The sequence below is a fragment of the Somniosus microcephalus genome, chromosome 27 (assembly GCF_052327205.1).
Source record: "Somniosus microcephalus isolate GS21.2 chromosome 27, FLI_Smic_1.0, whole genome shotgun sequence".
Classification (NCBI taxonomy): domain Eukaryota; kingdom Metazoa; phylum Chordata; class Chondrichthyes; order Squaliformes; family Somniosidae; genus Somniosus; species Somniosus microcephalus.
In genome coordinates, this window is record NC_141013.1 from 8,664,801 (window position 1) to 8,691,879 (window position 27,079).

The 27,079-nt window shown below is 43.1% G+C and overlaps 1 protein-coding gene across 8 annotated transcripts in view; it reads left to right on the plus strand.

Annotated features, from left to right (window-relative positions):
- The window catches only part of pias1b (protein inhibitor of activated STAT, 1b), a 153,699-nt gene extending 127,559 nt beyond the window's left edge, over positions 1-26,140 (plus strand). For all 8 annotated transcript variants that reach the window (XM_085968468.1, XM_085968469.1, XM_085968474.1 and 5 more), the window contains 5 exons: positions 14,066-14,196; positions 16,330-16,492; positions 19,592-19,731; positions 20,980-21,017; positions 22,888-26,140. In XM_085968468.1, coding sequence (XP_085824594.1) covers positions 14,066-14,196; positions 16,330-16,492; positions 19,592-19,731; positions 20,980-21,017; positions 22,888-23,196 — 781 coding nt within the window. In that variant the 3' untranslated portion in view covers positions 23,197-26,140. The remainder of the gene's footprint in view (positions 1-14,065; positions 14,197-16,329; positions 16,493-19,591; positions 19,732-20,979; positions 21,018-22,887) is intronic.
- Positions 26,141-27,079: the final 939 nt, after the last annotated feature.

The window sequence follows — 27,079 nt, forward strand, 5'->3', positions numbered from 1 at the left end:
GTACCAGATTAGTGGATGAGAAACTCGCTTGTTTAAACCAAGCCATTGGTTGCCCACGTCTTTCCCCCCCCCCCCCCCAAAATCTCTAGGAGAGGGGAATAAAAAGTCTGCAGCGCCATCCAGTTGAGCAAAGTGTTGTTACTGACTAGTCAGTACAGAGTGACATAGCAACAGAAAATGCTGGAAAAACTCAGCAGGCCAGGCAACATCCGTGGAGAGAGAAACAGAGTTAACGTTTCGGGTCGAAACCCTTCTACAGAACTCATCCCTGACCTCTTATAGTTGGAGGACGGCCCAGAAATAGGGATTTGTAAAGATGGTTTCTTATGCTCCACTATAGTGAGGTTATGATGTAGTGAAGCATGCGTATAGTTTACTGATCCCAGGCGGGGTGTTGATACGAAAAGTCTAAAGGTCACGGGTACAGACTCTCAGTAAGTCCCAGACATTCCTCTCCCACATGTCTTCCCAGTTTTGTAGTGAGTTTTGATAGTACCAGGACCAGATGTGTGGTGAAGGGTACTTTTTTTTGAAAACTGGATCAAAAGGGAGTGGAACAGCGGGAATGTCAGACTGGGAACTTGGTGCATTCTGGTGAAAACCAGCTTTCTGCAAAAAAAAATCTTCGTGGTAATTGTTGCAAATATATAACTCAAACATTGGGTTTCCAGTCTGCTCATGTGTTCTGCATTATCCAAATTAACTGCCTGCAGCAGAAAGTACTTTAGATTCTGAGAGATCAGTAGAATCTTAGTGCATTGTTTTTCTGATTTGTGTATATTTTGGATGACCGCTGTCTGCTTCCAAACTGTCATAATTGTGTTTGCACAGCATGAATGTAATTTAATGCAACAAAAGCAAATGAGAATGATTAAACTTGTATCCATAATTTGGTGGTTAGTATACAGCTCTGATTCCATTCAGCTCTACATTTTGTCATTTTCTCAAGTTCGTTTTATAAGCATTGCCTGTTGGGGATTGCCTTAAGGTTATTATTTTTTTCTTCTTCACAAGGTGGATATGGATGAGGAAGGTCATTCCCATCTTGGCTCATTGTCACATTCTGAGATTTTTGTCTATTAGGCCTAGGAGGGATTTTGGTTTAATTTTATATTATGATGCTTTTAAGTTAAATTCAGTCCATAAGCGTGTAATTCCTATCTGGAATATGAATTGGATCCATTAGCTGTGAGTGGACAAAATAGCTAACACAAGTTTTTTTTGTATACTATATCAGTTAGAGGCATCAGTGTTTGTTGGCATATTTCCGAGAGTAATTTGATGTAATGTTATAATGGCCTCCATCTATTGAGCACAGCAGGAATCCTAGGTGGCCAGAAAATGTGTTGCCATTACTAAGATGGTAGTTTTGATTGTCAGCTTGATGAGCCAATCCTCAGCACGGAGCAGGGTCAGAGGTGAGCTGTGTCTGCCCATGTCTCTGAATAAGACAGTCTATTTAGCTTTGAATTTGAAACACTCAGAAATAAAAAAAAATGTTTTTTTCTAAAATTGGAGCTCGGCAGTTCAGCGAATGTTGACTTGTAAAGTAAAGCTAGGACCGTATCGTTCGTAGAGCGTTTGTTAAATTTACAATTTTTTTTATATTTTTGGCATAATTGGCAATCGGTTAAATTTCACTGAAAACTGGATTCTGTTCAACCATGTGTGTGTCAGCTGTGGCTCAGTGGGCAGCACTCTCGCCTCTGAGTCAGAAGGTTGTTGGCTCAAGTCCCACTTCAGAGACTTGAGTACAAAAATCTAGGCTGACACTCCAGTGCAGTGCTGAGGGAGTGCTGCACTGTCGGAGGTGCTGTCTTTTGGATGAGACGTTAAACCGAGGCCACGTCTGCTCTCTCAGGTGGATATAAAAGATTCCATGGCACTATTTTGAAGAAGAGCAGGGGAGTTCTCCCCGGTGTCCTGGCCAATATTTATCCCTCAACCAACATCATTAATAAAACAGATTAACTGGTCGTTATCACATTGCTGTTTGTGAGAGCTTGCTGTGTGCAAATTGGCTGCCACATTTCCTACATTACAACAGTAACTACACTTTTTATAATAAAAAAAAATTACTTCATTGGGTGTAAAGCGCTTTGGGATGTCTTGAGGCCATGAAAGGCGCTTTTGAAATGCAAGTTGTCATCTTCATATATTTTGTGTGAAGTGAACCAGTTTCTTGCTCTGCAATGGGACTTGTCTCTAGAGTGCTTTTCGGTCCACCTTCCGGAAGACAGGAGAAGCATACATGGAGCACGTAATCCAGTGCAAACCACAAGAGGTCTTTGAAACATTGGAATAAGAGTAGGTCATTCTGCCCCTCGGCCCTGTTCTGACACTGTTAGATCGTGGCTGATCTGCCCTCAACTCCATTTACCTGTCTTTGTTCCATATCCCTTGATACCCTTACCTAACACACATCTGTTGATCTCAGGATTGAAAATTTCAATTGACCCAACATCCACAGCCTTTTGGGGGAGAGAGTTCCATATTCCCGCTACCCTTTGTGTGGAAAAAAAATGCTTCCAGATTTCATTCCTAAATGGCCTAGCTCTGGATTCCCCCTGCATCTACCCTAACGAATTCCTTAATCACTTTAAATACCTCGATTTAAATTGGTCCTCAACTTTCTAAACTCGAGGGAATATAAGCCAAGTTTAAGAAGCCAACCGTTGCAATTTAACCTTTTAAGCCCTGCATTCTGGTGAATCTGCACTGTATCCCTTCCAAGGCCAATATTCTTACAGCCCCCAGTTCATGCTATCGTATATAACTATATATTGAGTGGTCAGAATGCTCTTCAGATTATAGGGTGCAAGTGCACGATGCTCCCACCGCTGACACTATGAAGGAGCAAACCCTTTGCTTCTGCTGATTTCTGGGATGAGGCTTTTCATAGATCCCGAGGCCTGGAAAATCTGGGCCTCTTCCTATTGATGAAAAAAGCACATGAAGGTTAGAGATCTCCACTTGAGCAAGATTTGCCCCCAGCTCCAGCATCAATGAATAGCAGCTTTAATGCTATATTTGCATTGCGTTCCTCTTTGTGGCAGCATGGAATGTCACAGCAAGAGGTGATTTCCTCGCACTGTTGGGAGGTAAAATGCCTTCAGTGACAGATAAATTGGAAGCCACATGCTGCTGCCATTTCGTTCCGACAGGTGGACCAAGCCTTCAGCCGAGCACAGTGACTTTTTTGGCACTAGGGATGGTCGTAATGACATCCGTTAGATGTAATTGGAATGTTAACGATAGATACCAGAGGGGTGAGTGTCCATGGAACACGTTGTGATCTTCTGAGGACCATCAATCTCAAAGAAATGGGGAGAAAATTCAGGGGGTGGGAGTGTTGGGTATGCATCAGTGCCTGATAGTTAATAAAAGATACGGTAAGTGGAACTGGTTCCATAACTCATATTTTATTTTTCTTGGTCAGTCAAGTCAGAGATGCATGGAAACCCATTACCAAGTTTGAGACTTCCAACCAAATTACTGAGCAATCCACATAAATGGAGTGTCCATTTCCAGAGTATGGAGGGACTGGGAGTGCACTCTCTTCCTGAAAGGGCACACCCCACTTACCCATACATCAAGAACTCAACTTTTGCCAACTTGCTCCCAAGGATATTGCTGGAGTTCAACCAGCTAAAACTGCATTCTACCAGTATAGGGCACTGGTAAGCTTTGTGCTGCGATCCAGCTCATTGCCCGACCTGTATGGCATTGTCTTGCTGAGTTATTTGGAGCTGAGTGGGGGAAGAATCCCAGCCACCGGTGACGACAGGTCTGCCCCTCTAGGGCAATGAATAAGGCAGGCTGCTCGAGCATCAACGAGCACCCTGGGGCATGATGGACTTGCCCGATCTCTGTGTCGGATTACCAAGGCTGCCACTGAGGGATCAACTTGGTTCCAATCTCTCATCACAGTCCTGTCATTTTGATCCCAGAAAGAACCTGATTACCTTCCCTCAACCTCTATTTTGAGGATAATTGCTCAAAAGAAAAATTGACTTGCATTTATATGGCACGTTTCATGACATCAGGACGTCCCAAAGCGCATCACAGCTAATTAATTACTTTTGAAGTGAAGTCACTGTTATGTAGGCAAATATGATGGCCAATTTGTGCAATGCAAGAACCCGCATCCAGCAATGAGATGAATGGCCAGTTAGTCTGTTTTTGCTGATGTTGGTCGAGGGGTGAATGTTGGCCAGAGCATTGGGAGAAGTAGGTAGATGGGTACCAAGACCTTTTCCCAAGAGGCATGAAAAGCAACACAACTCGATGCAAAATGTGTGATTGCATTGCCACCACCCTCCTAACTATAGCAAGAACACACACCATTTTGAACTGTTGCTGCATAACTGCTTGCTTCTCTCAACCACCCAAGGTTGGCATGAAATCCTGGACATGAACATCTGTTCACATCCCTGGCCACTTGTACTATGTGGCAAATTCAGGAGCATTTCATAGCTATGCATATGCAAGATTCACATGTGCACAGTTGCGTTGTGCAAGTGTGATTTTAAACCTATTATGTGCAAAAATGCATCCTTAATGTTCCTGTTCACCCAAGACCTTCCCCAATGTTGGGGGATATCAGTACAGGCCAGTGATGAGAACTCTGCTTTCCTACAGCTCAATCCAAAAGTGGTGGCACTTTGGTTAGGTATTCTGGCAGGTATTTAGTTGCTGGAGGCACTAGGGAATACCCCTTCCCAAAGGTGGCCTCTCGCCTCATTTGTTTATGCTATTGCCTGAGCCACAAGGCAAAGGACCCTGTGGAGTGATTTGCATTGTGACTTCGCGATTTATAAAATAGTGTCACAAAATTATGCAATCTATTTTGAGCCAGCTATAAAGAAAATAGGCAGAGGTGGATTACATTAATAAAATAAAATTTTAATTGGCGGGACTGGCTATTCCAGTGGGAGATATAAATCAGTGCACTTAAACCACTTAGGTTGCAGAAGTAAAGATATTTCTTCCTCCTTCCCCCCCCCCCCCCAAATAAAGAACATCTGTATTAATTTCAAAGATCAATTCAGTTGTGCATTGGCAATATGCAGAAAAGATAAATCGCCAAATAACACCAGCATTGCTTTTGTAATGGTAGTTTTAAACCCTGCTTAACTGCTTGTGACAGTGGAAGGTATTTTACAGCAAGTTAGTGCTAATATCAAAATGCGAGGAAATTAATTGGGTACGATGTGCTGATGCCCTCTTACTTTTAACACCTGCTATACTGCTCATCTGCTTTGTTGTGTTTTGCATTATCCTACTTAGAAGAGTATCTTTTGTTGGCAGCTTGGATCAACACAGTTGGCGCTTAAATTTTAGATCTTGGCCTTTAGGGTGGAGGAGCAGGAGACAAAATTAGTCACGACTGCTGAAGCAGATAAGAAAATTTGGAATGCTGAAAATTCTGAAATAAAAACAGAAAATGCTACAGATGCAGCAGAGTCAGCATTTGGCAGAAGATGGGCTAATATTTTGATTTAAAGAATCTGAATTCAATGCCTTTGAACACTGACCTGCTGTGTGTTTACAGCATTTTCTGTTTCTATTGCCTGTCTGTACTGAGTTGTGTTATGAGCATGGGGTCGTTTTTAATCTCTGGTTTCTGCTGCATTACAATTAAAACAGTTGTATTCACATTTGAAATGGCATCACTATTTTCTTCTCGCCCATCGCACCTTTAATGTAGAGGCTAGCTCTGTGTTATTTGCCAATTCATCTTGGGGTTTGATTCCTGAAGTGACAGCCCGTTCCGTATGATCCAAGGTGATGAGTGTCAATGGGATGTTCAACGATGAAGGGCATTACGACAGGGCCTGATCCTTTCCTTGTCTGGAATCGTGCATTTTCAGCATACATCGCTGGATATCAGTCAGAAGAGGGCATTATTGTCTCCCCTCCCTTGTGCATGGTGGCCTGGCTGGCTGACAAAAACTAACTTGTTGCAAATTGGGAATTTAACCAGAGATCTTTCTGGTCTGTATGGCTTATTGCTATGCCATATGAGACATTTGCCTACTTCTAGGCCATTGGGGATTCTGTATATTTAAAATTTAAGGTGCTCTAAGAATTCACGTACAGAAAGAACTTTATACATTGCAGTTAGCTGCAGTATATGGTTTATAGATGGGCATATGTATGCCTGATGTAATAAAACATGTTTAAGTAACTGAGGTATTTTGGTAATATTACTGTGTCTAAGTCAATGTTCTATCATTTGTACATCTTGTAGATGCTGACTGTTAATGACTGAAATGCTGTATTGTATAGTTTTCTGTTCATACAAATCCTTTGAAGAATTTAATAATCAAAGCCTGACGACACCATATAAATGCACAGAGATTAGAGATGTAAGGAGCAAAAAAGCCCAACTGGCATCAAATGATCCTCAAATATTCTCTGTTCCAGCTTGGAGACCTTGTTTAGAGTATTTGCATTTTTGCATGTTGGTGAATTCTTAGAATTTACCGAGGATATACAGCACAGAAACAGGCCATTCAGCCCAACGAGTCTATGCCGGTGTTTATGCGCCACTCGAGCCACCTCCTGTCTTTTCTCATCTAACCCTATCAGCATAACCCTCTAGTCCCTTCTCCCTCATATGCTTGTCTAGCCTCCCCTTAAATGCATCTATACTATTTGCTTCACCCACTGGTGAGTTCCATATTCTTGCCACTCCCTGGGTAAAGAAGCTTGTTCTGAATTCCCTATTTGATTTCTTGGTGACTATCTTATATTGATAGCCTCTAGTTTTGCTCTTCCCCACAAGTGGAAACACTCTCTGTATCTACTCTATCAGAACATAACATAAGAAATAGGAACAGGAGCAGGCCATTCGCCCCTCGAGCCTGCTCCGCCATTTAATGAGATCATGGCTGATCCAATTTTGGCTTCAACTCCACTTTCCTGCCTGTTCCCCCTAACCCTCGACTCCCCTGTTGCTCAAAAACCTGTCTATCTCAGCCTTGAATATATTCAATGACTCAGCTTCCACAGCTCTCTGGGGTAAAGAATTCCAAAGATTCACGACCCTCTGAGAAGAAATTCCTCCTCATCTCCGTCTTAAATGGGCGACCCCTTATTCTGAGATTATTATGCCCCCTCGTTCTAGATTCCCCCACAAGGGGAAACATCCTCTCGGCATCTACCCTGTCCAACCCCCTCAGAATCTTATGTTTCAATAAGATCACCTCTCATTCTTCTAAACTCCAATAAGTATAGGCCCAACCTTTCCTCATAAGACAACCCTTCCATCCCAGGAATCAACCTAGTGAACCTTCTCTGAACTGCTTCCAATGCAAGTATATCCCTCCTTAAATAAGGGGACCAAAACTGTACGCAGTACTCTAGGTGTAGTCTCACCAGCGCCCTGTACAGTTGTAGCAAGACTTCCCTACTATGATACTCTATCCCCCTTGAAATAAAGGCCAACATTCCATTTGCCTTCCTAATTATGTACTGCACTTGCATGTTAACTTTTTGTGTTTCATGTACGAAGACACCCAAATCCCTCTGTACCGCCGCATTCTGTAGTCTTTCTCCGTTTAAATATTTTTCTTTTCTATTCTTCCTACCAAAGTGGATAACTTCACATTTTCCTATATTATACTCCATCTGCCAAATTCTTGCCCACTCACTTAACCTATCGATATCTCTGTGCAGACTCTCGATATCCCTGTGCAGACTCTATGTCCTCCTCACAACTTGCTTTCCCACCTATCTTTGTATCCTCAGCAAATTTGGCAACAGTACACTTGGTCCCTTAATCCAAGCCATTAATATAGATTGAAAATAGTTGAGGCCCCAGCACTGATCCCTGTGGCACCCGTTTCATGATTTTAAAGACCTCTATTAGGTCACCCCTCAGCCTTCTCTTTTCAAGAGAAAAGAGACCCAGCCTGTTAATCCTTTCCTGATAGGTGTACCCTCACATTTCTGGTATCATCCTTGTAAATCTTCTCTGTACCCTCTCCAGTGCCTCTATATCCTTTTTATAATATGGTGACCAGAATTGCACACAGTACTCCCAAGTGTGGTCTAACCAAGGTTCGATACAGGTTTAACATAACTTCACTACTTTTCAATTCTATCCCTCTAGAAATAAACCCTAATGTTTGGTTTGCTTTTTTTATGGCCTTGTTAACCTGTGTCAATGCTTTATGATTTGTGTATTTGTACTCCTAGATTCCTTTGCTCCTCTGCCCCATTTAGATTCTTATTTTCCAAGTAATATGTGAACTCCCTATTTTTCTTACCAAAATATAATACCTCACATTTATCTGTGTTGAGTTTCATTTGCCAATTACATGCCTATTCTGCAAGTTTATTAATGTCGTCTTGTAATTTGTTGCAGTCCTCCTCAGTATTGGCTATGCCCCCCAATTTGGGTCATCTGCAAATTCAGCAATTGGTTTTTTGACTCAAATCTAAATTGTTAATATAACTTGTGAACAACAGTGGTCCCAGCACTGATCCTTGTGAAACACCACTTCCCACCTTATGCCACTCTGAATAGCTACCCTATACTCCTACTCTCTGCTTTCTGTCTTGATGCCAGCTAGCTATCCATTCTGCTACTTGTCCCCTGACTCCGCATTCCCTGACATTCATTAGTCTATTATGTGGTACTTTATCAAAGGCCTTTTGAAAATCTAGATAAATTACATCTACTATATTACCCTTGTCTATTCTCTCTGTTACCTCTTCAAAAAATTCAATTAGGTTGGTCAAGCAAGACTTTCCCTTTTGAAATCCATGCTGACTATTTATTATTATTTTTCGTTTCTAGATGTTCTCTTTTCTCCTTTTAGTAGGGTTTCTGTAGTGTCCGTGTGTTGATAGAGACACTGAAGACAGGAGTTGGTTCATAGGTGTTTACTAAGCAAAGTCTGGAGGGGTACTAACGGATATAACACAATATGCAGGCTTATATAGCCCGAGTGGCCCTTACCGGCATTACAGCACATATGGGGCTCTTAAAGGCACATACACTACAATTCCTCCCCTTTTAGCTAACCAGTACATCATATTTTAAGTAATTATTAATTACATGTTATAAGAAAAATAATATACACATTGCTGTAGTTAATTAATTATAAGTCAGTCTCTCTGGAGGCTTCCTGACTCGGTCCGGATAACGCCTCGGTGGTGTAGTAGGTTCTTTTGGCAAGGCTGATTTGGCTTGAATGCCAGTGTCGGGTTCATCGGGTTCCAGTATCACCGGATCGGAGGTAGATATGGGTATCTCTACTTCATCGTTCGGCGTATAGAGTTGTGGTGTAGGTTGTCCCTTTTCGGATGACTTTATGATTTGGTCAGCATGGCGCCTTATTATGCTTTCTCCGATGTCCACGGTATACATCAGTGGTCCTAGTCGTGTGCAGATAGTTCCAGGCTGCCATTTCTCGGTACGGTAGTCCCGGGCCAAAACTTGTTGACCTATCTGGAAGGTTCTAGTTGGCCTTTCATTCATGCCTTGAAACTGCCGGTTCTCCACGTCCCTTCTGATGTTGGGCTTGACCAAATCCAGCCGGCATCTTAGGTTTCTATTGAAGAACATCATGGCGGGAGTTTAGTTGGTAACCATATGTGTTGCATTCCTGTATGTGAACAAGAATGTGCTGAAGTTTTATGTCTTCATTACCCATGGCCTTTATGGCCTTCTTGAAGGTCTGGACAAACCTTTCAGCCAATCCATTGGTGGCGGGATGGTATGGGGCGGACGTGTAGTGCTTAACCCCATTGTTTTTTTAAGAACTTCCTGAATTCTTCAGACACAAATTGCGGTCCATTATCAGAACAGATCTGTTCCGGCAGCCCATTCCTGGCAAATATGGTCCTTAATACTGTGATGGTTTTTTCCGGGGTGGTGGAGGACATCTTTATTACCTCCGGCCACTTGGAGTGTGCATCAACCGCGATTAAGAACATTGAGTCCATAAATGGACCAGCAAAGCCGATGTGTACCCTTTGCCAGGGAGATGAGGGCCACTCCCATGGATGTAGAGGGGCTTGTGTGGAGCGTTTTGGACCTTCTGGCATCCTAGGCAGCTCTTGGTCATTTCTTCGATGTCTCCATCGATACCTGGCCACCATACAAACGCCCTGGCTAGGTTCTTCATTTTCACTCCACCCAGATGCCCCTCGTGAAGCTCTTTTAGCACTTTATCCTGGAGTTTGGGTGGAATTACCACTCTGGATCCACACATCAAGGTTCCTCGGCACACTGACAGCTGTTCTCTTCTTTGCGAGAATGCTGGCAACAGTGGTTCGCCATGTGCTGGCCATCCCTTCATTGTTAAATCGTAGACCCGTGAGAGAGTCGGGTGATTTCTCGTTTCCCTTTCAGTGGCAGAATTTGTTACTGGTAGACATTCCACTATGGTAGAGTGGAACATCTCCACTGGGTCTACTGTAGGTGCCTCTTCTACCGTTGGCAACGGTAGGCGCAATAAACCGTCAGCATTCCCATGCTGTTTTGATCCTTTGTATTCTATGTTGTATTGGTGTGCCCCTAGAAAAAGGGACCACCTCTGTAGCCTTTGCGCTGTCATAATGGGAACACCCTTTTTAGGGTTGAATATGGAGATGAGGGGTTGATGGTCAGTCAACAAGGTAAATTTTTGTCCGTGTAGGTAATGGTTGAATTTCTTCACTCCCCATACCAGGCTGAGTGCTTCCCTGTCGATTTGGGCATAGTTACGCTCAGCTGAGTTCAATGAGCGTGACGCAAAAGCTATCAGCCGTTCCGAGCCATCAGGAAATTAATGCGATAATACTGCTCCTATGCCGTAAGGGGATGCATCGCACGCCAGTCTGATTGGCAGTGATGGGTTGTAATGAGCCAAAACTTCTTTGGATGTGATTAAGTCTTTGCATTTATGGAAGGCACGTTTGCAGTCTTCGTTCCATTTCCAAATTACTCCTGTTTGTAGCAGTTCATTAAGAGGGTGTAGAAGAGTTGATAAGTTCGGTAAAAATTTATGATAGTAATTTATTAATCCCAGGAACGACCTTAATTGTGAAACATTTTCAGGCGCTGGGGCTTTTATGACCGCTTCAATTTTTTCAGGTGACTTATGCAACCCTTCCTTATTTATTATGTGGCCACAATATGATATTTGATTTTGGAAAAATTCGCACTTGGGGCGATTTGCTCGTAGGCCCCGTTCTCTCAGCCTAGTGAGCACCTGCTCTAAATTGGCAAGGTGCTCGTTGACGTTTTCTCCTGTTACAAGGATGTCGTCTAGGTAGCATTGAGTCCCCGGAATCCCTTGGAGGACTTGCTCCATAGCTCTTTGCCAGATAGCTGGAGCGGATGCTACTCCGAAAACCAGTCGATTGTACTGGTACAGACCTTTGTGTGTATTTGTCGTGAGATTTTTTAGAGGCCTCTTCAACCTCCATCTGTAGATATGCCTGTGCCAAGTCAATTTTGGTGAAACGTTTCCCTCCGGATAGTGAGGCGAAAATATCTTCTATCCTCGGAAGAGGATACTGTACCGTGTGAAGGACCGGGTTTACAGTCACCTTGAAGTCTCCACAGATGCGAATTTTTCTCTGTTCTTCAGATTTATCATTCTTCAATGCTTTCTTCATGACTGGGACGATGGGTGTTGCCCACTCGCTCCAATCTATTTTAGATAATACGCCTGCCTTTTCCAAATTCTCCAGCTCTGCCTCGACTGCTGGACGAATTACGTATGGCACCGGTCTTGCCTTAAAAAACTTGGGAATTGCTGCATCTTCCACTTTTATTGAGGCGGTGATGCCTTTCAAGGTTCCTAGTTTCTCTTGAAACACTTCCTTGGCGTTGGCCAAGATGTCTTTTAATCGTTCAGGTATGACGTCATCATTTTTTTTCCTTACTGGTTACCGTCAGTGCCTGAATGGAGTGCCAGTCTAAACGTATTTTCCTGATCCATTCACGTCCCAAAAGCGGTGGACCACCATCTTGTAGAACGTATAAATACAACTTCTGTATTTCCTTGCCGTTGTATACAACAGGCACCCTTATTTTTCCTTTGGGGTATACTTTCTGCCCCGTATATGTTTTCAAGATAATGGATGTGTCTTTTAAAGGTATATGCGGAAATAGCCGCTCGTAATCCCGTCGATTTATGACGGTCAGAGCTGATCCTGTATCTAGCTCCATTTTAACTGGGGACCCTGCTATTGTGAGGGTAACCCAAATGGTCTGGTAATCTTCTTTGGCAATTACATTATGTAATTTGAGAGAGCTTAGTCTCTTGTTCCCGGAGTCGCTATCGCTCTCCTGGTCTTCGGAGCTACTGTCCGTCATCATTTGTACCTTTCTGTGCTTTTCCTTATTGATTCTTTTCCCGTTAGTGGATTTTTTGTTTCCAGATCGACACACACGTGGAATGTGTCCCATCTTTCCACATTGCCTGCATGCTTTGTCCTTGAACCAGCAGTCCCTCTGGTCATGGGTGGATCTGCCGCAGCGATAACATCTCTCGAAACCCCGTGTCATTTCATGGGTGCCGAAGTCCTGTGGCCTTTGCTGTATCTCTGCAGCTCCTCTTGCACTGAAAGCCTTGTCCAGTGTTAAATCTTTCTCAGAAAATAGCTTTTTTTTGTGTTCCTACACTTAGGAGACCGCAGACGAATTTGTCTCGCAGAGAATCTGCCAGTCCTGCCTCGAATTGGCAGTGTAGGGTATCAACAATCTCCTTAAAATTCTTGTCCATCGGTTCAGCTGGAGTGATTAAGTTTCGTAACAGCTTGTATGTCTTTGCGCCCATTAGATCCAGAAGTACTGAAGCTTTTTTCTCATCTTCTATTCCATTTGCGGTGCAATATACCTCCACTCTTTCCACATATGTGGTCCAATCCGCTATCTCGTTATCAAAAGCATCAATATTGCCAGAATTAGGCATCTTAGAAAAGATATGGCGCTTCCCGCGCTTTTCTTTCTTTTCTGCAGAAAAGATATGGCGCTTCCCGTGCTTTCCCGCTGCTGCTGCCGATGACAACGCTGTTTCCCACGGTTTCCGTTCTTTCTTTTATTTATTTATTTATTTACAGTTGGAGACTCGTTCCCGCCGGACTCTCTCTGTAGGTCTGAACGCCGACCTGCTTGCAGCCGCGGCCGTCTCCCGAGTGCTTCCTCCCCGTCTGTTACTGCTTGCCTCCGCTTTCGCTGCTTGGCCCAGCTGTAGAGCCAGCCGCCGGAGCCCCAGCCTGACGCCCAGGAAGGATTACCGCAGTACCTGCCACTAGCTTGGCCAGCTGGTGAAACAACAGCTTCTTGATTCTTCTGGACGCCAGAGGAATCGATGTCCTTGAGGTGCTGCCGAATTGTAGGTAAGTCTGTTTCCACTTCGTCGCCACTGTAGTGTCCGTGTGTTGATAGAGACACTGAAGACAGGAGTTGGTTCATAGGTGTTTACTAAGCAAAGTCTGGAGGGGTACTAACGGATATAACACAATATACAGGCTTATATAGCCCGAGTGGCCATTACTGGCATTACAGCACATATAGGGCTCTTAAAGGCACATACACTACAGTTTCCATTATTTTTCCTACCACCGATGTTAAGCTGACTATAAGTTCCCTGGACATGTTGTATCTCCCTTCTTAAATATAGGTATTACGTTAGCTATCTGCCAGTCCTCTGGCACGACACCTTTTTCTAACGAATTACTAAATATGTGTAGTAATGCTTCTGCTGTTTCTTCCCTAGATTCTTTAAAAATGCGTGGATGTAATCCGCCCGAACCAGGGGTTTTATCCTCTGAGTTTCATTAGTTTATTTAGTATATCTCCTCATTTTATTTTAAATGCAGTTAACTCATTACTAACCTCATCATCTGATGTCATCTCCACCTGTTCTATCTCCCTGGTAGATACTGAAGCAAAGTAATTATTTAATATCTCTGCCATCTCTCTTCCAAGCAATGTTAACACTCAAATGGCTTTTATACAGTTATTTTGTTCTAAAATGTTTACTAACAGTCGTTGCAAGGAATGGTTTTGTAGACTTTTTAATTAATCTGTAAATTCTTTTTTTTTTAAAAACAGATTATTTATGGAAATCCTCAATTGTTGCACGGACTGTGACGAAATTCAGTTTAAGGAAGATGGAGCATGGTCACCGATGAGAATGAAGAAGGAGGTTCAGGAAGTGAATTCCTCTTTTAATGGTGTAGATGGTACGCAATTTTGTTACAAGGGTTATGGGGAACGAGCAGGGGTTAGAGGAATAGCTCCCACATGGCACAATGGACCAAGTGGCCTCTTGTACCAAATTATCCGAGAAAGCTTTGTTTTAACAGAATCTGGATAGTGGCATGGTCAAGGAGACTCCTTTTACCTCTTGGTTCAAATCCATATTACACTGATGGGATAAAAGCCTGTTGACTATAAGCCTGGCATGTGAAATATGGCCGCGCTGTCTCAATCCATTTCCAAGTGGACGTGGGTCTTCTAGCATAAAAATGGGTGGTGTAGGAAATAGGAAAAAAAGGGAATGCTATTACAAACCAGGCTTGCCCTCATTTCTAACCAGCAAGTGAAGGAGTACCAGTAGAAACGTTGGTCCTATAGTTTCTCTCCTTGAGCAAGTACCTAGCTCCACAGTGATTGGGGCCAAGAACTTACTATGGCCTCGACCTGCATTCCATCATTGTGTGTTCCAATATTCTTGACGCACTGGGATTGTACTCGTGAACAAAAACTGAGCAGTATTGACAGAGGAGCAGTCGTCGTCCTCCAGTAAGACGGTCTAAAATCTCTTTGGGAGAATCACTAGAATCAGTTAAAACCATTTATTTCTATGTCTCTGTTTTATCAGGCTGTAGTGTTGGTTCTGCGGCTTAGAATTTTTTGATTCTAAATGCCTTCTGCAATCCAGTTTGGGAGGTGCAGAAGCATTATGCTAAGAAAAATAGTTTCTGACCACAAATTGTTACCTTTTGCTAAAACTGAATAGTAAAACAACACAGCTTAAATCTCAAATGTAAACCTTTCTGGAAGCATCTTGTAATGGTCACTAAACCTCAAGTGTCTTATTTGCTTTTGCAGCTGTCTGAATGCTAGCTGCTTTCTGTGGTGTAACATTTGCAAAATCAATACACTATTGCAAAATGTATAGAATCATGAAGTGGAAATGGAGTGAAGTATCAGACCACAAGATTTTTTTAAAATTGAGAGTACTAGGTGAAGAGCCAGGGAACATAGTATAGGACACCATCAATGTTGAAAAAAGAAAAGACAAGGTTATTGAAAATAGTTAATGGGTGATGCCATGTTTGGGATTTAAAAGTCTGTAGATTGCTGGAGGTACCAAAGATTGAGGGAGGTGAGGAGTTGCATAGTTCTGGGAAAGGAAGAATTATGGTAGGACTGTGACATTGAGTTTCTCTCACTATAAGGTAGGGTCTATTATCTGAATCTTAAGGGATGGTGCCTCAAGCGAAATGCACTCACCAAGATTGGAAAGACATGTGTTATAGGTTAGCGTAGTCTTATTTAACCTTTGCGGGTGCACTGAATCAAATATACCTTACACTTCTAGTAGACAAAAAATACTACAAGCAAACCAGCTTCTAAACAGGCTAGATATCCAAAATAAAAGCAGAAAATTCTGGAAATACTCATCAGGTCAGGCAGCATCTGTGGCGACTGAAACCGAGTTAACGTTCCAGGTCGATGACATTTCGTCAGAACTAAAATGTATAGAATCATGGTGGAAATGGAGTCAGGCTTAATATCCAGTCAGGTTTACAATTAAATGAGACAAAACACAAGCAATATTATACTACAAAAGGTACAGCCAAACTATACAGAAGACAACCTTGACTGTCTCTTTTTGCTCAGTACTTGTCTGGTATTCAGTACACAGATGAACTTCTTGAAAATGTGGCCTTCAGCTGGGAACCATGTAAAACTCTGGCCCAGAAATGGTACGAACTAATACTGCAGAAAGACCTTCTATGCCCATTTAAAACTCATGTTCCCTGATGTCAGACAAGATTGCATTGTTCCTTCAAATCCCAGCATGGTAGTGAAACTTTAAAACGGGTTTGCCTGTCTTGTGTCAGGTGAAGGTTAAATAATAATCCATAGTATGTTTTGCAAGTGCATTTAACTTTGTCTGGGGGCAGATTAACCTTTGCTGAAGGGAGATCGAAAAAAGAAAAACTGCCCAGAGATGAAGATGGAACTTGCCCCAGCAACAGAGAACTTTCATCGTTGCCACAAGTGCCCCAATTGCTGACACAGCCTGCTTTAAATGTGCCTTTGTTTTTGTACAAAATTACCGACTATTTAAATTTGTTCACTAGGTGCGTGTAAAAGCTTGTCCGAGCACAGACATTCATCTCAAGATAATAGAACAGTTGAAGTGATTGATCTGACGCTCGATAGTTCATCGGAAGAGGAGGAAGAGGAACCACCTGCGAAGAGGTACCCTTCGATGTCTTCTCCGTCGCCGCCCATCAACAAGGGGTAAGCTTTGGGTTGGAATCACAGTCTTGTGTGAGGCTGTTTTTTGTTTGCCGTGAGCTTGGGTACAACAAAAATCCACGATTTGATTGACTTTCAGCAATCCCCTATCCATGATCATCTGAAAGCTGGTAATACATGTCGAACAAAAGATAAATGAGCGTGTTCTTCACTCCAAAACCATGATTGTCGGTACATCCAGCATTCGCTATGCCCCTACACTCTGGGATTTGCCTTTCTATCTACTTTCAAAAGTCTTCCCAAAGCTTAAACTCTGCTCTTACTTTAATTTGCCTAGTTCCTATTTGTAGAGCACCTTGAGACATTTCATTATGTGAAAGGCAGTATAGAAATGTCAGATGCAGTGTGTTACTCCAGCACTTAGAGCAGGACTGCAACATAGTTGTCAGGGTGCTGATCTTAATTGTTGACCATAATGGCCATTTTTATTCATTCAAACTCCCAAGGCTGCTACATGCTGTAACCACTCCTACATCGATTTTCTTAGAATCTCCCCTTAATTTTCTCTGGTCTTTTGCGAGGGTGCTTACTCACGCTAAGGCATAGCTCCATGTTACCTGCCCAAATGGCCGTTCTTCATGTGTAAATCTAGGCAGCGATTGCATGACTCAAATCTCTGGAAATTTTCATCCAGCTGCAGTGTGAATCTTTATAGATCTGTGCATGTTGCTCCTGCAAATTAAAATCAAAACATTTAAATTAACCAAATACCCAGCTAGATTTTTAGTTATCTAGTTTAACCTTTGCCGTATAGGCTTGAAAAAGATCAATGTTGGTTCCCACGGGATGATTCTAATCAGTTCCATTGGCCACAAAGCTGCACTTGGGCCATGAATCAGTAGGACTACTGGCGCTGTACTTACATTTTCACAGCAAAGGCAGGTGCGCCCACAGCAAAGGCAGGCGCGCCCACAGCAAAGGCAGGCGCGCACGCACTAACAATAAATCGGTTGCATTTTTGCTCGAGTTCCAGATATTGTTTTTGTTTTTCTGTCATTCCTCTTCCCCCTGCCCCTGCCCCTTTTTCTGTTCTCCTGGAGGTACTGACATAAAATCATAGAATGGTTATAGCACGGAAGAAGGAAATTCGGTCCATCGAGCCCGTGCCGGCTCTCTGCAAGAGCACTTCAGCTAGTCCCACTCCCCCGCCCTTTCCCTGTAGCCCTGCAATTTTCTTTCCTTCAGGTACTTATCCAACTCCCTTTTGAAAGCTGTGATTGAATCTGCTTCCACCACCCTTTCGGGTCTTAACCACTCGCTGCGTAAAATTTTTTTCTTACATCACCTTTGGTTCTTCTGCCAATCACCTTAAATCTGTGCCCTCTGGTTCTCGACCCTTCTGCCAATGGGAACAGTTCCCCCCCCCCCCTCTACTCTGTCCAGACCCCTCATGATTTTTAACACCTCTATCAAATCTCCTCTCAATCTTCTCTGCTCCAAGGAGAACATTTCCAGCTTCTCCAGTCTTATCCAGGTAACTGAAGTCCCTCATTCCTGGAATCATATTCGTAAATCTTTTCTGCACCCTCTCTAAGGCCTTCACATCCTTCCTAAAGTGCAGTGCCCAGAATTGGACACAGTACTCCAGTTGGGGCTGAACCAGTGTTTTATACAGGTTCATCAGAATTTCCACACTTTTGTAGTCTATACCTCTATTTATGAAGCCCAGGATCCCGTAAGCTTTTTTAACTGTTTTCTCAACCTGCCCTGCCACCTTCAACAATTTGTGCACTCATACCCCCTAGGTGTCTCTGTTCGTGCACCCCCTTCAGGATTGTACCATTTAGTTTATATGTCCTCTCCTCATTCTTTCACTTCACACTTTCTGCATTAAATTTCATCTGCCACGTGTCCACCCATTTCACCAGCTTGCCTGTCTTCCTGAAGTCTATCACTATCCTCCTCACTGTTCACTATACTTCCAAGTTTTGTGTCGTCTGCCGATTTTGAAATTGTGCCCTGTACACCCACATCCAAGTCATTAATATATATCAAGAAAAACAGTGGTCCTAGAACCGACCCCTGGGGAACACCACTGTGTACCTTCCTCCAGTCCGAAAAACAACCGTTCACCACTGCTCTCTGTTTCCTGTCACTTAGCCAATTCCGTATCCATGCTACCACTGTCCCTTTCATTCCATGGGCTTCAACTTTGCTGGCAAGCCTGTTATGTGGCACTTTATCAAAGACTTTTGGAAATCCATGTCCATTACGTCAACTGCATTACCCTCATCAACCCTCTCTGTTACCTCATCAAAAAACTCAATCAAAGAACTCATGCTGGTGAACTTCCACGAGCACCAGACACCTCTGCTACCTTGTCCAGGTGACCATTCTTTGGGCAGTTGAGTATTAGCAGGCTATAGGAAACTCTTTGGTATCCGGGACCGGGATGGTGCCGGTTGATTAAAAATTCCAGATGACGGAGCGGGTTATCCACCGAGGCTATTTTTAACAAACAAAAATTTTTAAAAATCAAGAAATGTGCAGTATACAGTAATTGGGTACTCGCCTACAGCGTGAGAGAGTCAGACTCCTGTTATTGAGGTGTTCGGACTTCCGACAGCGCCAAGAAACCGAGTAGTGGCAGTTTGGAGAACTACCCCCACTGACTAACTCGGCCACCGCGGGAGACTCGGACTCGGCAACATTGCCGGTTATTGAGGTGTTGTTTTCAGAGTATGAATTTTGCCGGTTAATAGAGAATTCCGGATATTTAGGTGCCGTTTAAATGAGAGTTTCCTGTATATTAAACAGGGCCAAGCCTAATCTTGTCCCAATCCAACATCCATGCATGCACTTTTGAGCAGAGGTCACTTGATAGTGATCAGGAACACAACCCAAGGGATATGGGGATCGGGCGGAAAAGTGAAGTTAAGGTCGAAGATCAGCCTTGATCTTATTGAATGGCGGAGTAGGCTCGAGGGGCCGTATGGCCTACTGCTAATTCTTATGTTCTTAACCTTTGCTGACATCGGCCAGTTCATCAGAGACCAGAAATAACTTGCTTCTTTCTGGTCTATTATATGGCTAAGTTACAGATGAATTGCCTTTAACATCTAATGTCTTTCTTTCATACAGGGTTTTAAACCTGCACCATCAGACATCGCCAGTAACAAGAACTCCAAGCATACCGACTCTGGATACAAACTTTATCTCTGCTCCTTTTCAAGACTACCGTCATTCATACCACTTACCGACTCTGCCATATGAACTGCAAGGTAAGCTACTTGCAGCAAGGCGTGTCTTCAACTGTGGCTTTGGTGCTGAAAAATGACTCATTCGAGGCGTTGTATGCTAAGAACAGAATAATACCATTTAACCAAAAATCAGAAGCAATACAATCATGAACCCAGGTTCAGAAAGTGCCTCAGCTGTGTGTTAACTTGCTCCTGTCATACTCTGAATCCCCTCAAACTCATGGAGTAAATAAACATTGAAATCAACAAAGAAAGCATGTAAAAGATTATTGAGTTTGTGATTTGATTGTTAAAACCGGATGAGATTCTTTGAAATGCGTGTGTTTGGCGTTCTATTACGCAGGTATCAGATGTGTTGTTTTATCCTCATTTCTCCCCCCTCTTCTGAAGGCACTGACACTTGCTGGGGTTCAGTTCAGTAGTTCCCATCAGTCGTCTTGCCTCACGCAAGTAGCCACTCTTCATGTGAGTCTGGATACTGGGTTTCAGCGGGCTATTTGACTGTGGGGATCGTCGCAGCAGAATCCTGTTTCTGTTCTCGTCCGATTCCTGTTCTGCCTTCAGTTGATACTCATTTGTCCCAGACCGCTTTCCAGAAGGGGCTCCTGGATAGCTATGTGGAGTGGGAATCTTGGATGATCTATTTTTGCCCCCTCTCAGGCCTGGCGGTACTGAGATCAGCCATGTAGTACCTTAAATGCCACCTCCAGTCGCAAGGTAAGTTCAAACCTGGGACCTTTGTGGTGTGTATGGGCTCAATGTGATATCTCCATCTCACATTCCATTTCAAGTTAGCCAGCAGACACAAAGTATAAACCCTTCTGTACAGTATTGGTAACTTTGAAAGCACGCAAATACTAATTGTATATAGAGGTGTAGTATTTTTCAATCTGCTTTTTAACCAGCTTTTTCTATTTTCCAAATTGTGAAAGACTGAATTTATGAGCCAGCTCCACACGTTTACATTGCCAAGACCACCACTTTTGTCCCAATAGCCCAGTTGTAGACCCACAAAAAAATTCTGTCAGGGTAAGGTGCTTTTAACAGTGTAAACGTGGGGAGGCTGACTTGTGAGCCAAGCTTAAACAAACAGATGTGCAAGCCTGTAGTTACTCGACCTTGCTCTCTGATCTGTAGTGATGGGACTTGGGTACAGATGAAGCCTGATATCCAAAGTCTGATTGCAATAGGGTCTGTGCTGATAAAAGTTTTGAGGTATTTGGCACTTCAATTTTGTTCTAATATTTGCCTCTTCTCTTGTTTGAACAGGTTTAGACCTATTTCCCTTCTTACAAGGGGACAATCAGGTATGTAACATGTCAGCCAGTGAGCACTTTTGTCATTGAAATCCTGTTTTTTATATTATGAATGTATCCACGACTTGTATTTGCATAAGCATTGTGATGTCTCAGCGGCAAACCATTCACTTCCAAGTCCAATGCAAAATTTTAAAACTTTAATTACATTTAAATAAAAACGGATCGGACATCTGCATGTGTAATTGCTGGCTAGTAATCAGGAGCCCTATTCTTTCACCCTTTTCATCCTCCCTCCCAAATATAGCTCGGGGACACCGAGGTGATTTGCAGTGCCCACTGTCCCCAGTTTGGCTGAGATAAGCACAGATGTTACCATTGAAACTAGGACCTCAGTGGGGAATTGTACTGTGTATTTACCAACTGGGCCATCGAGGAAACTATGGTTACTGGATTCCTAACCAGTACAGAGAGGCCTGGTGGTGCAGAAACATAGAAACATAGAAGATAGGAGCAGGAGTAGGCCATTCGGCCCCTCGAGCCTGCTCCACCATTCAGTGAGATCATGGCTGATCATCTAAATTCAGTACCCTGTCCCTGCCTTCTCCCCATATCCCTTGATCCCTTTAGCCTTAAGAAATATATCCAACTCCTTCTTGAATATATTTAATGAATTGGCCTCCACTGCCTTCTGTGGTAGAGAATTCCACAGGTTCACCACTCTCTGGGTGAAGAAATTCCTCCTCATCTCTGTCCTAAATGGCTTACCCCTTATCCTTAGACATGACCCCTGGTTCTGGACTCCCCGGCCATCGGGATCATCCTTCCTGCATCCAGTCTGTCTAGCCCTGTTAGAATTTTATACGTTTCAATGAGATCCCCTCTCATTCTTCTAAACTCCAGCGCGTATAAGCCCAATCGACCCAATCTCTCCTCATACGTCATTCCTGCCATCCCAGGTATCAGTCTGGTGAATCTTCGCTGCACTCCCTCCATGGCAAGAACATCCTTCCTCAGATAAGGCGACCAAAACTGCACACAATACTCAAGGTGTGGTCTCACCAAGGCCCTGTACAACTGCAGCAAGACATCCTTGTTCTTGTACTCAAACCCTCTCGCTACGAAGACCAACATAGCATTTGCCGCCTTAACCGCCTGCTGCACCTGCATGCTTACCTTCAGCGACTGGTGCACAAGGACACCCAGGTCTCGTTGCACTTCCCCTTCTCCCAATCTATTGCTGTTCAGATAATAATCTGCCTTCCTGTTTTTGCCACCAAAGTGGATAACCTCGCATTTATCCACATTGTACTGCATCTGCCATGCTTCTGCCCAATTCTGCAGTGACCATGCACTGCAGCATGGAGTCCCATTCATGATCCCCCCACAAACATTGAGTTTAGGGTTCAGGCTCCATAGTCAACAAAATACTTCATCTGCAGAGATTCTGTCAGGAGGAGAAATATGACGATAGAGGTAATTTGGTCACTGTCTTAAATGAGGAGAAAGTGTGAGCGGAGGATAGCACATAGGGAAGAGACAACGTGGTGTGAGGGACAATTGTAAATCCAGGATAGAGTAAGTCTGAACATATAAAGTGGCTAACTTCAACAAAATATTTGAAACTGAGCCTGTCTTGTGATGGATGCAAATTCCATTGCAAGCTGTATCAAATAGCTGGTTTGTTAAATGTTTCAGGTGCATTAAAGGTTAAGTGTATTTGATTTAAGTTTCATTAAAGGAAGCTGCTTTTTTTATGCAGATAATAAATGTCAATATTTGAATACTTGCACATTATAATTAGCCAGGCGACTCCGAGATGACAGTGGGAGAATTAATAAGCTTGCAGAGCCTCTCAAAGAGCAGTATTAATATTCTGATATTAACGCTCAGTACTCTTCTGTTCTTGCTCCTGCTGTAGCATTACAACACCTCCCTCCTTGCTGCTGCAGCTGCTGCGGCCAGTGCTTCAGAGGATCAGGACCTCCTCCACTCCTCGCTCAACCGATTCTTCCCCTACGGCTCTTCGCAAATGTTCCTGGAGCAACCAAACTCTGCGCCCGCCAACGCGCTGGCGGTGACCAACGGCGGCAGCAGCAGCGGGAGCAACAGCAGCCTCGTTTCCTCAAGCAGCTTGCGGGAGAACCTCGGGCATCCTGGGGCTAACCGGAGCAGTGTGGAAAGTGGCACCATCTTTGGCACCATGCCAGATGTTATTTCGTTGGACTAAGATTTGAAATAATGGATAATGCTGGGGGGGAGGGGGGTTCGAGGGGAGGGGGAGAGAGAAAGGGAAGAAAAAAATCTGGTTTGTTTCATCTTTTAAAAAAAATTTAGAAGCGTAGAGACCCTTTTTTTAAATAAACAAAAAAAATTAAAAAAAGACACCATGTACAGAGAACAGAATACTATATTTTCAGTTAACTTTTGTATATAAATTCGAGACTGTCTGTCTTTTAAGGTTATTTCAGTTCACTTTGTGAAAGCAGAGTTTTTACGATGTATTTGTCTGTTCCGTGATATTACTTTTTGTATTTGTCGTTTGATGGCATTATTTCCTTCACAATTGACATTATTTGAATTAGGAATTTTCCATTCTTGTACTTCACTGTAGAATATTCTTTCTTTCAGAAAGAACCGAGATGTCAATGGTTGACAACAATAGTATTTTCCTTTTTTTGTGCAAAATAATTTTATTACACTTTTTAAGTTATGTAAAGTATCTTGACTGTTTCCCATATCATTCCCTCTGCGTTTGCAGGAAGTAGCTTTGGGGAATGCACAGTATCGTACAATTTTTCACCAAAAAAAAGGCCATTTCTGGTAAATCTTTGGGGGTGGGGTGGGTGTGTGGACTATCCTTTCACAACTTCCACTAGCGCTCCATTTTACAAAGTAGCATTTTTCAAACATTAAGGAGCTTTAGGTTAATAACGGAGAGTCATTTCTTCTGTTGCACCTTTCATTGACTGATTTTTCTGAAGTGTAAATCACATTCATTTAATTTCCACTGTTCCCTGAAAAGCTCTAACTGCAGAATGCCTCCATAGTTTGTGTACCCTTTTTTTAACAAAAAAAATAGAAATGTATTTTTCCCTTGTACACATGCACTGTTCCCTGAGCAGCCATTGTCGTTTTATAACCAGCTTCCCAGGAAGCCTGGCAGATTGGGTGCGGAAACACTCTATTACAGACGGCCCCTGTGGCAAACCACCAGCTTCCACTGCATGCTCGCCCCAGCTGAAACTGGACTGCTAGAATGTGGGGATTCATGGGTATATCGACACACCAATTAACCACGCTGCCTCTTCCATGACCTCTGATTTTGTTTTAATTCGTGGTCCAATAATTCGATGTTGCTCGTTCAGTGCATTGGGATCCTTGCCAAGTGTGGGTATAAACCAACTAAAATGATTGTTTTCCAGGTGAATGTTCCAAATTCTCCTCTCGAGATGTATTGAGATGGTAACTTTGTATCTCAAACCCTTGAATGTAGTAGAGGAGGATTTGCAAACAAGTAGTTGGAATGTACACAGACTATTAAGTGTACTAAAGAAAAATCCACATGTTTTAAAAAATCTAGACCTTTCTATCCTACACCTCTCACTGTCGCGTATTGGTCCAATCCGTTCATATGCAAGTGCACTAGAGAGACTTTGTTGTTTTTTTATGCAGTGTTCTGTTTAGAATAGTATGTTAGAGAGACGCCATCTGAGTAAAGGACCACCCAGTGTAGCAGTAAGCCATACAGATCAAAAAAGTCCCAACTTAGTTGAATTTCCCACCTGCGCTGTAAGCTGATCTCAACGTGGCATGGTAGAGTACTGTAATTGGCCTCAGCACCTCTTGGAGTTAAGAAGGGGTCAGTCTGTTGGGGTTCCTGCTCCTGATGACTGTCCAGTGACCCCCTACTTGAAGTAGATATGTGGACATGGGATCAGGCCAGGATTCGATTCATCTATGGTTCGTGTCCTCTTTAAACCCCCCCCCCCCCCCCAACAGTGAAAGTAGCCTGCTGACACTCGCTGTGGAGACTAACCATGGCCACTTGGTTGAGATACTAGAAGGTGATCAGCCCCTGTGGAACCATATCCCAGCAAGGGGACAACACCTTTGAGAGCTAGGGAGACAATTGACAAAGGGGCAAAAATAGCAAGTTATAACCAAAGGGTGCAAATGAATGAACTCTGTTGGATAATAAAAATACAATTTGAGTGAGTTCTGGTAAACTCAATTACTGTGGGGGGGGAGGGAAGAGTGTTCCATCTGAGCTGGGATTTTTGTAAACTTCAGATTAAATCAGCCGTTTATTAGTATCTGTACCACTGTCCAAAGAGTCATTTGTTTAGCAGCTCCGTGAAAATGATGCAGCGGGAAATACTCAAGGGAGTAGTGTCTGGTTTGTAAAATGCGCGACTGTATGTATCAGGTCTAGTCTGGCAATGGACTGACTGGATGTTCAGCCAGTGAGGAGATGTTTTATGCTTTAGTCAGGATTTTGTTTTCAGTGTTCTGCTTGTTTCATGAACTCCATTTTTAATGGGACTGAATGAAAAGTGGGTTTGGTTCATTGGAAGGCGATACTTCGATCCAAGCTGTGCTTTAATCTGATTATGGGCCTGTCTGGAGTAAACTGTGTCTTGCACGGCTGGATCTTTCAGGTAATGCGCCGCATTTTGACAAGTGAAGAGAGAACTTTTTTTAAAGGAATAAGCCAGCTTGTACACAGTGTTATTTACCTACCGGGTATGTATTGTGGGATGATCTAGGATTGTGCTGTGCTGAGATTCAATTTTATTTACACCGACAGTGTCACTGTAAACCAGATTCTCCCAAGCATGGAAACTCCACCTCTTCTGCGAATTTGTAAATTCTGTGATCACTTCTTTCCGAGGGTGTCAAAGACAACTCTGATAATTTTACTGCCTTAAATCTTTCACAGTGCTGGTTTCCGTGATCGCATGCCAAACCAGAGAAATGGCTTTTTTTTTATAATTGAGTATAGTTAGAGCAGTGTCAGTCTGTATAAAGTACCACGTGAATATATTTATTTCATGCATTGAAAGAAATTGTTTACCTAATGAATGTTACCTGTTAATGTAGAGATCTTTTAGATGTAATAAAACAGCAAAAAGTTCCCAGCAGTAGAGTTGGGTCTTTTCCTTTCCAACTTCCCCACTTGTGTTGTTTCCTTTTTTAAGCTTTTTGGAACGCGTGAAATTTTTCTATTAACGAAACAAATATAGAACAATTGAGAAATTCCCCCTCCCTTGGGTAAAGAGCACCAGTAGAAAAAGCCTTGATTTAAGGTCATCTCATCAACTGCGTAGATGTGCTTTGTCATCTGTGCTTCAGGTATTGAGGAACCAACACAGTAACATCACTGGCCACATTCGTGATGTCAATAGGCCACAAGATTGAGGGAAGGCTAGTTGAGGTAGTACAGAATCTGGAAAGGAAGTTGAGTCATCTTGGATTGACATCATTGAGGTTTGTTTGCATATGGTTTGATGTCTGAAGTAAGCTAACAAATGAGACGAGTTTTTAGTTGGTGGTTTGGGGTTGATTCGGGCTGTATGGCACCAACGCTCAAGGTATTGTCTTGCATGCATCTGTGCGGCTTAGTAACTGACTGGGGAAATTATTATTCTACATCTGTACCAAACCGAGATATCTTGACACTTCTGTTTCTCTCTCTCTGCCAAATCCTAGCCTGTAACACAGATAATGGACTGTCTTTCCCGCCCCAATAATGCATATTTTACTTGGCTACTGTTGTGTTTCCTGTTAAGTCGCACTAAGCGCCCTGATGACTCGCTTGGTAAAGCCACAGCCTGGTTGCTTGGTTCATCAGAGGGATGGGCATTTTGATCAGGGCAGTGGGGTGGTATGTCTACTCATGAGTTCTTGTACAGCTCACTAATTGATGCACAGCCTCCACCCCCACAGCATGTACCTTGTACACCCAAAGCCACTGCCTAATGTGGATCTAACCCATACCAGCACAGAGTCCAAAATTCCATCTCCAGTCTGTACCGAGTTAGATGCGCTTGAGTTGGTGATGGGAGCACGATCCATCCCAGTTGAGTTGTGCGTAGCAGGAGTTTTACCGT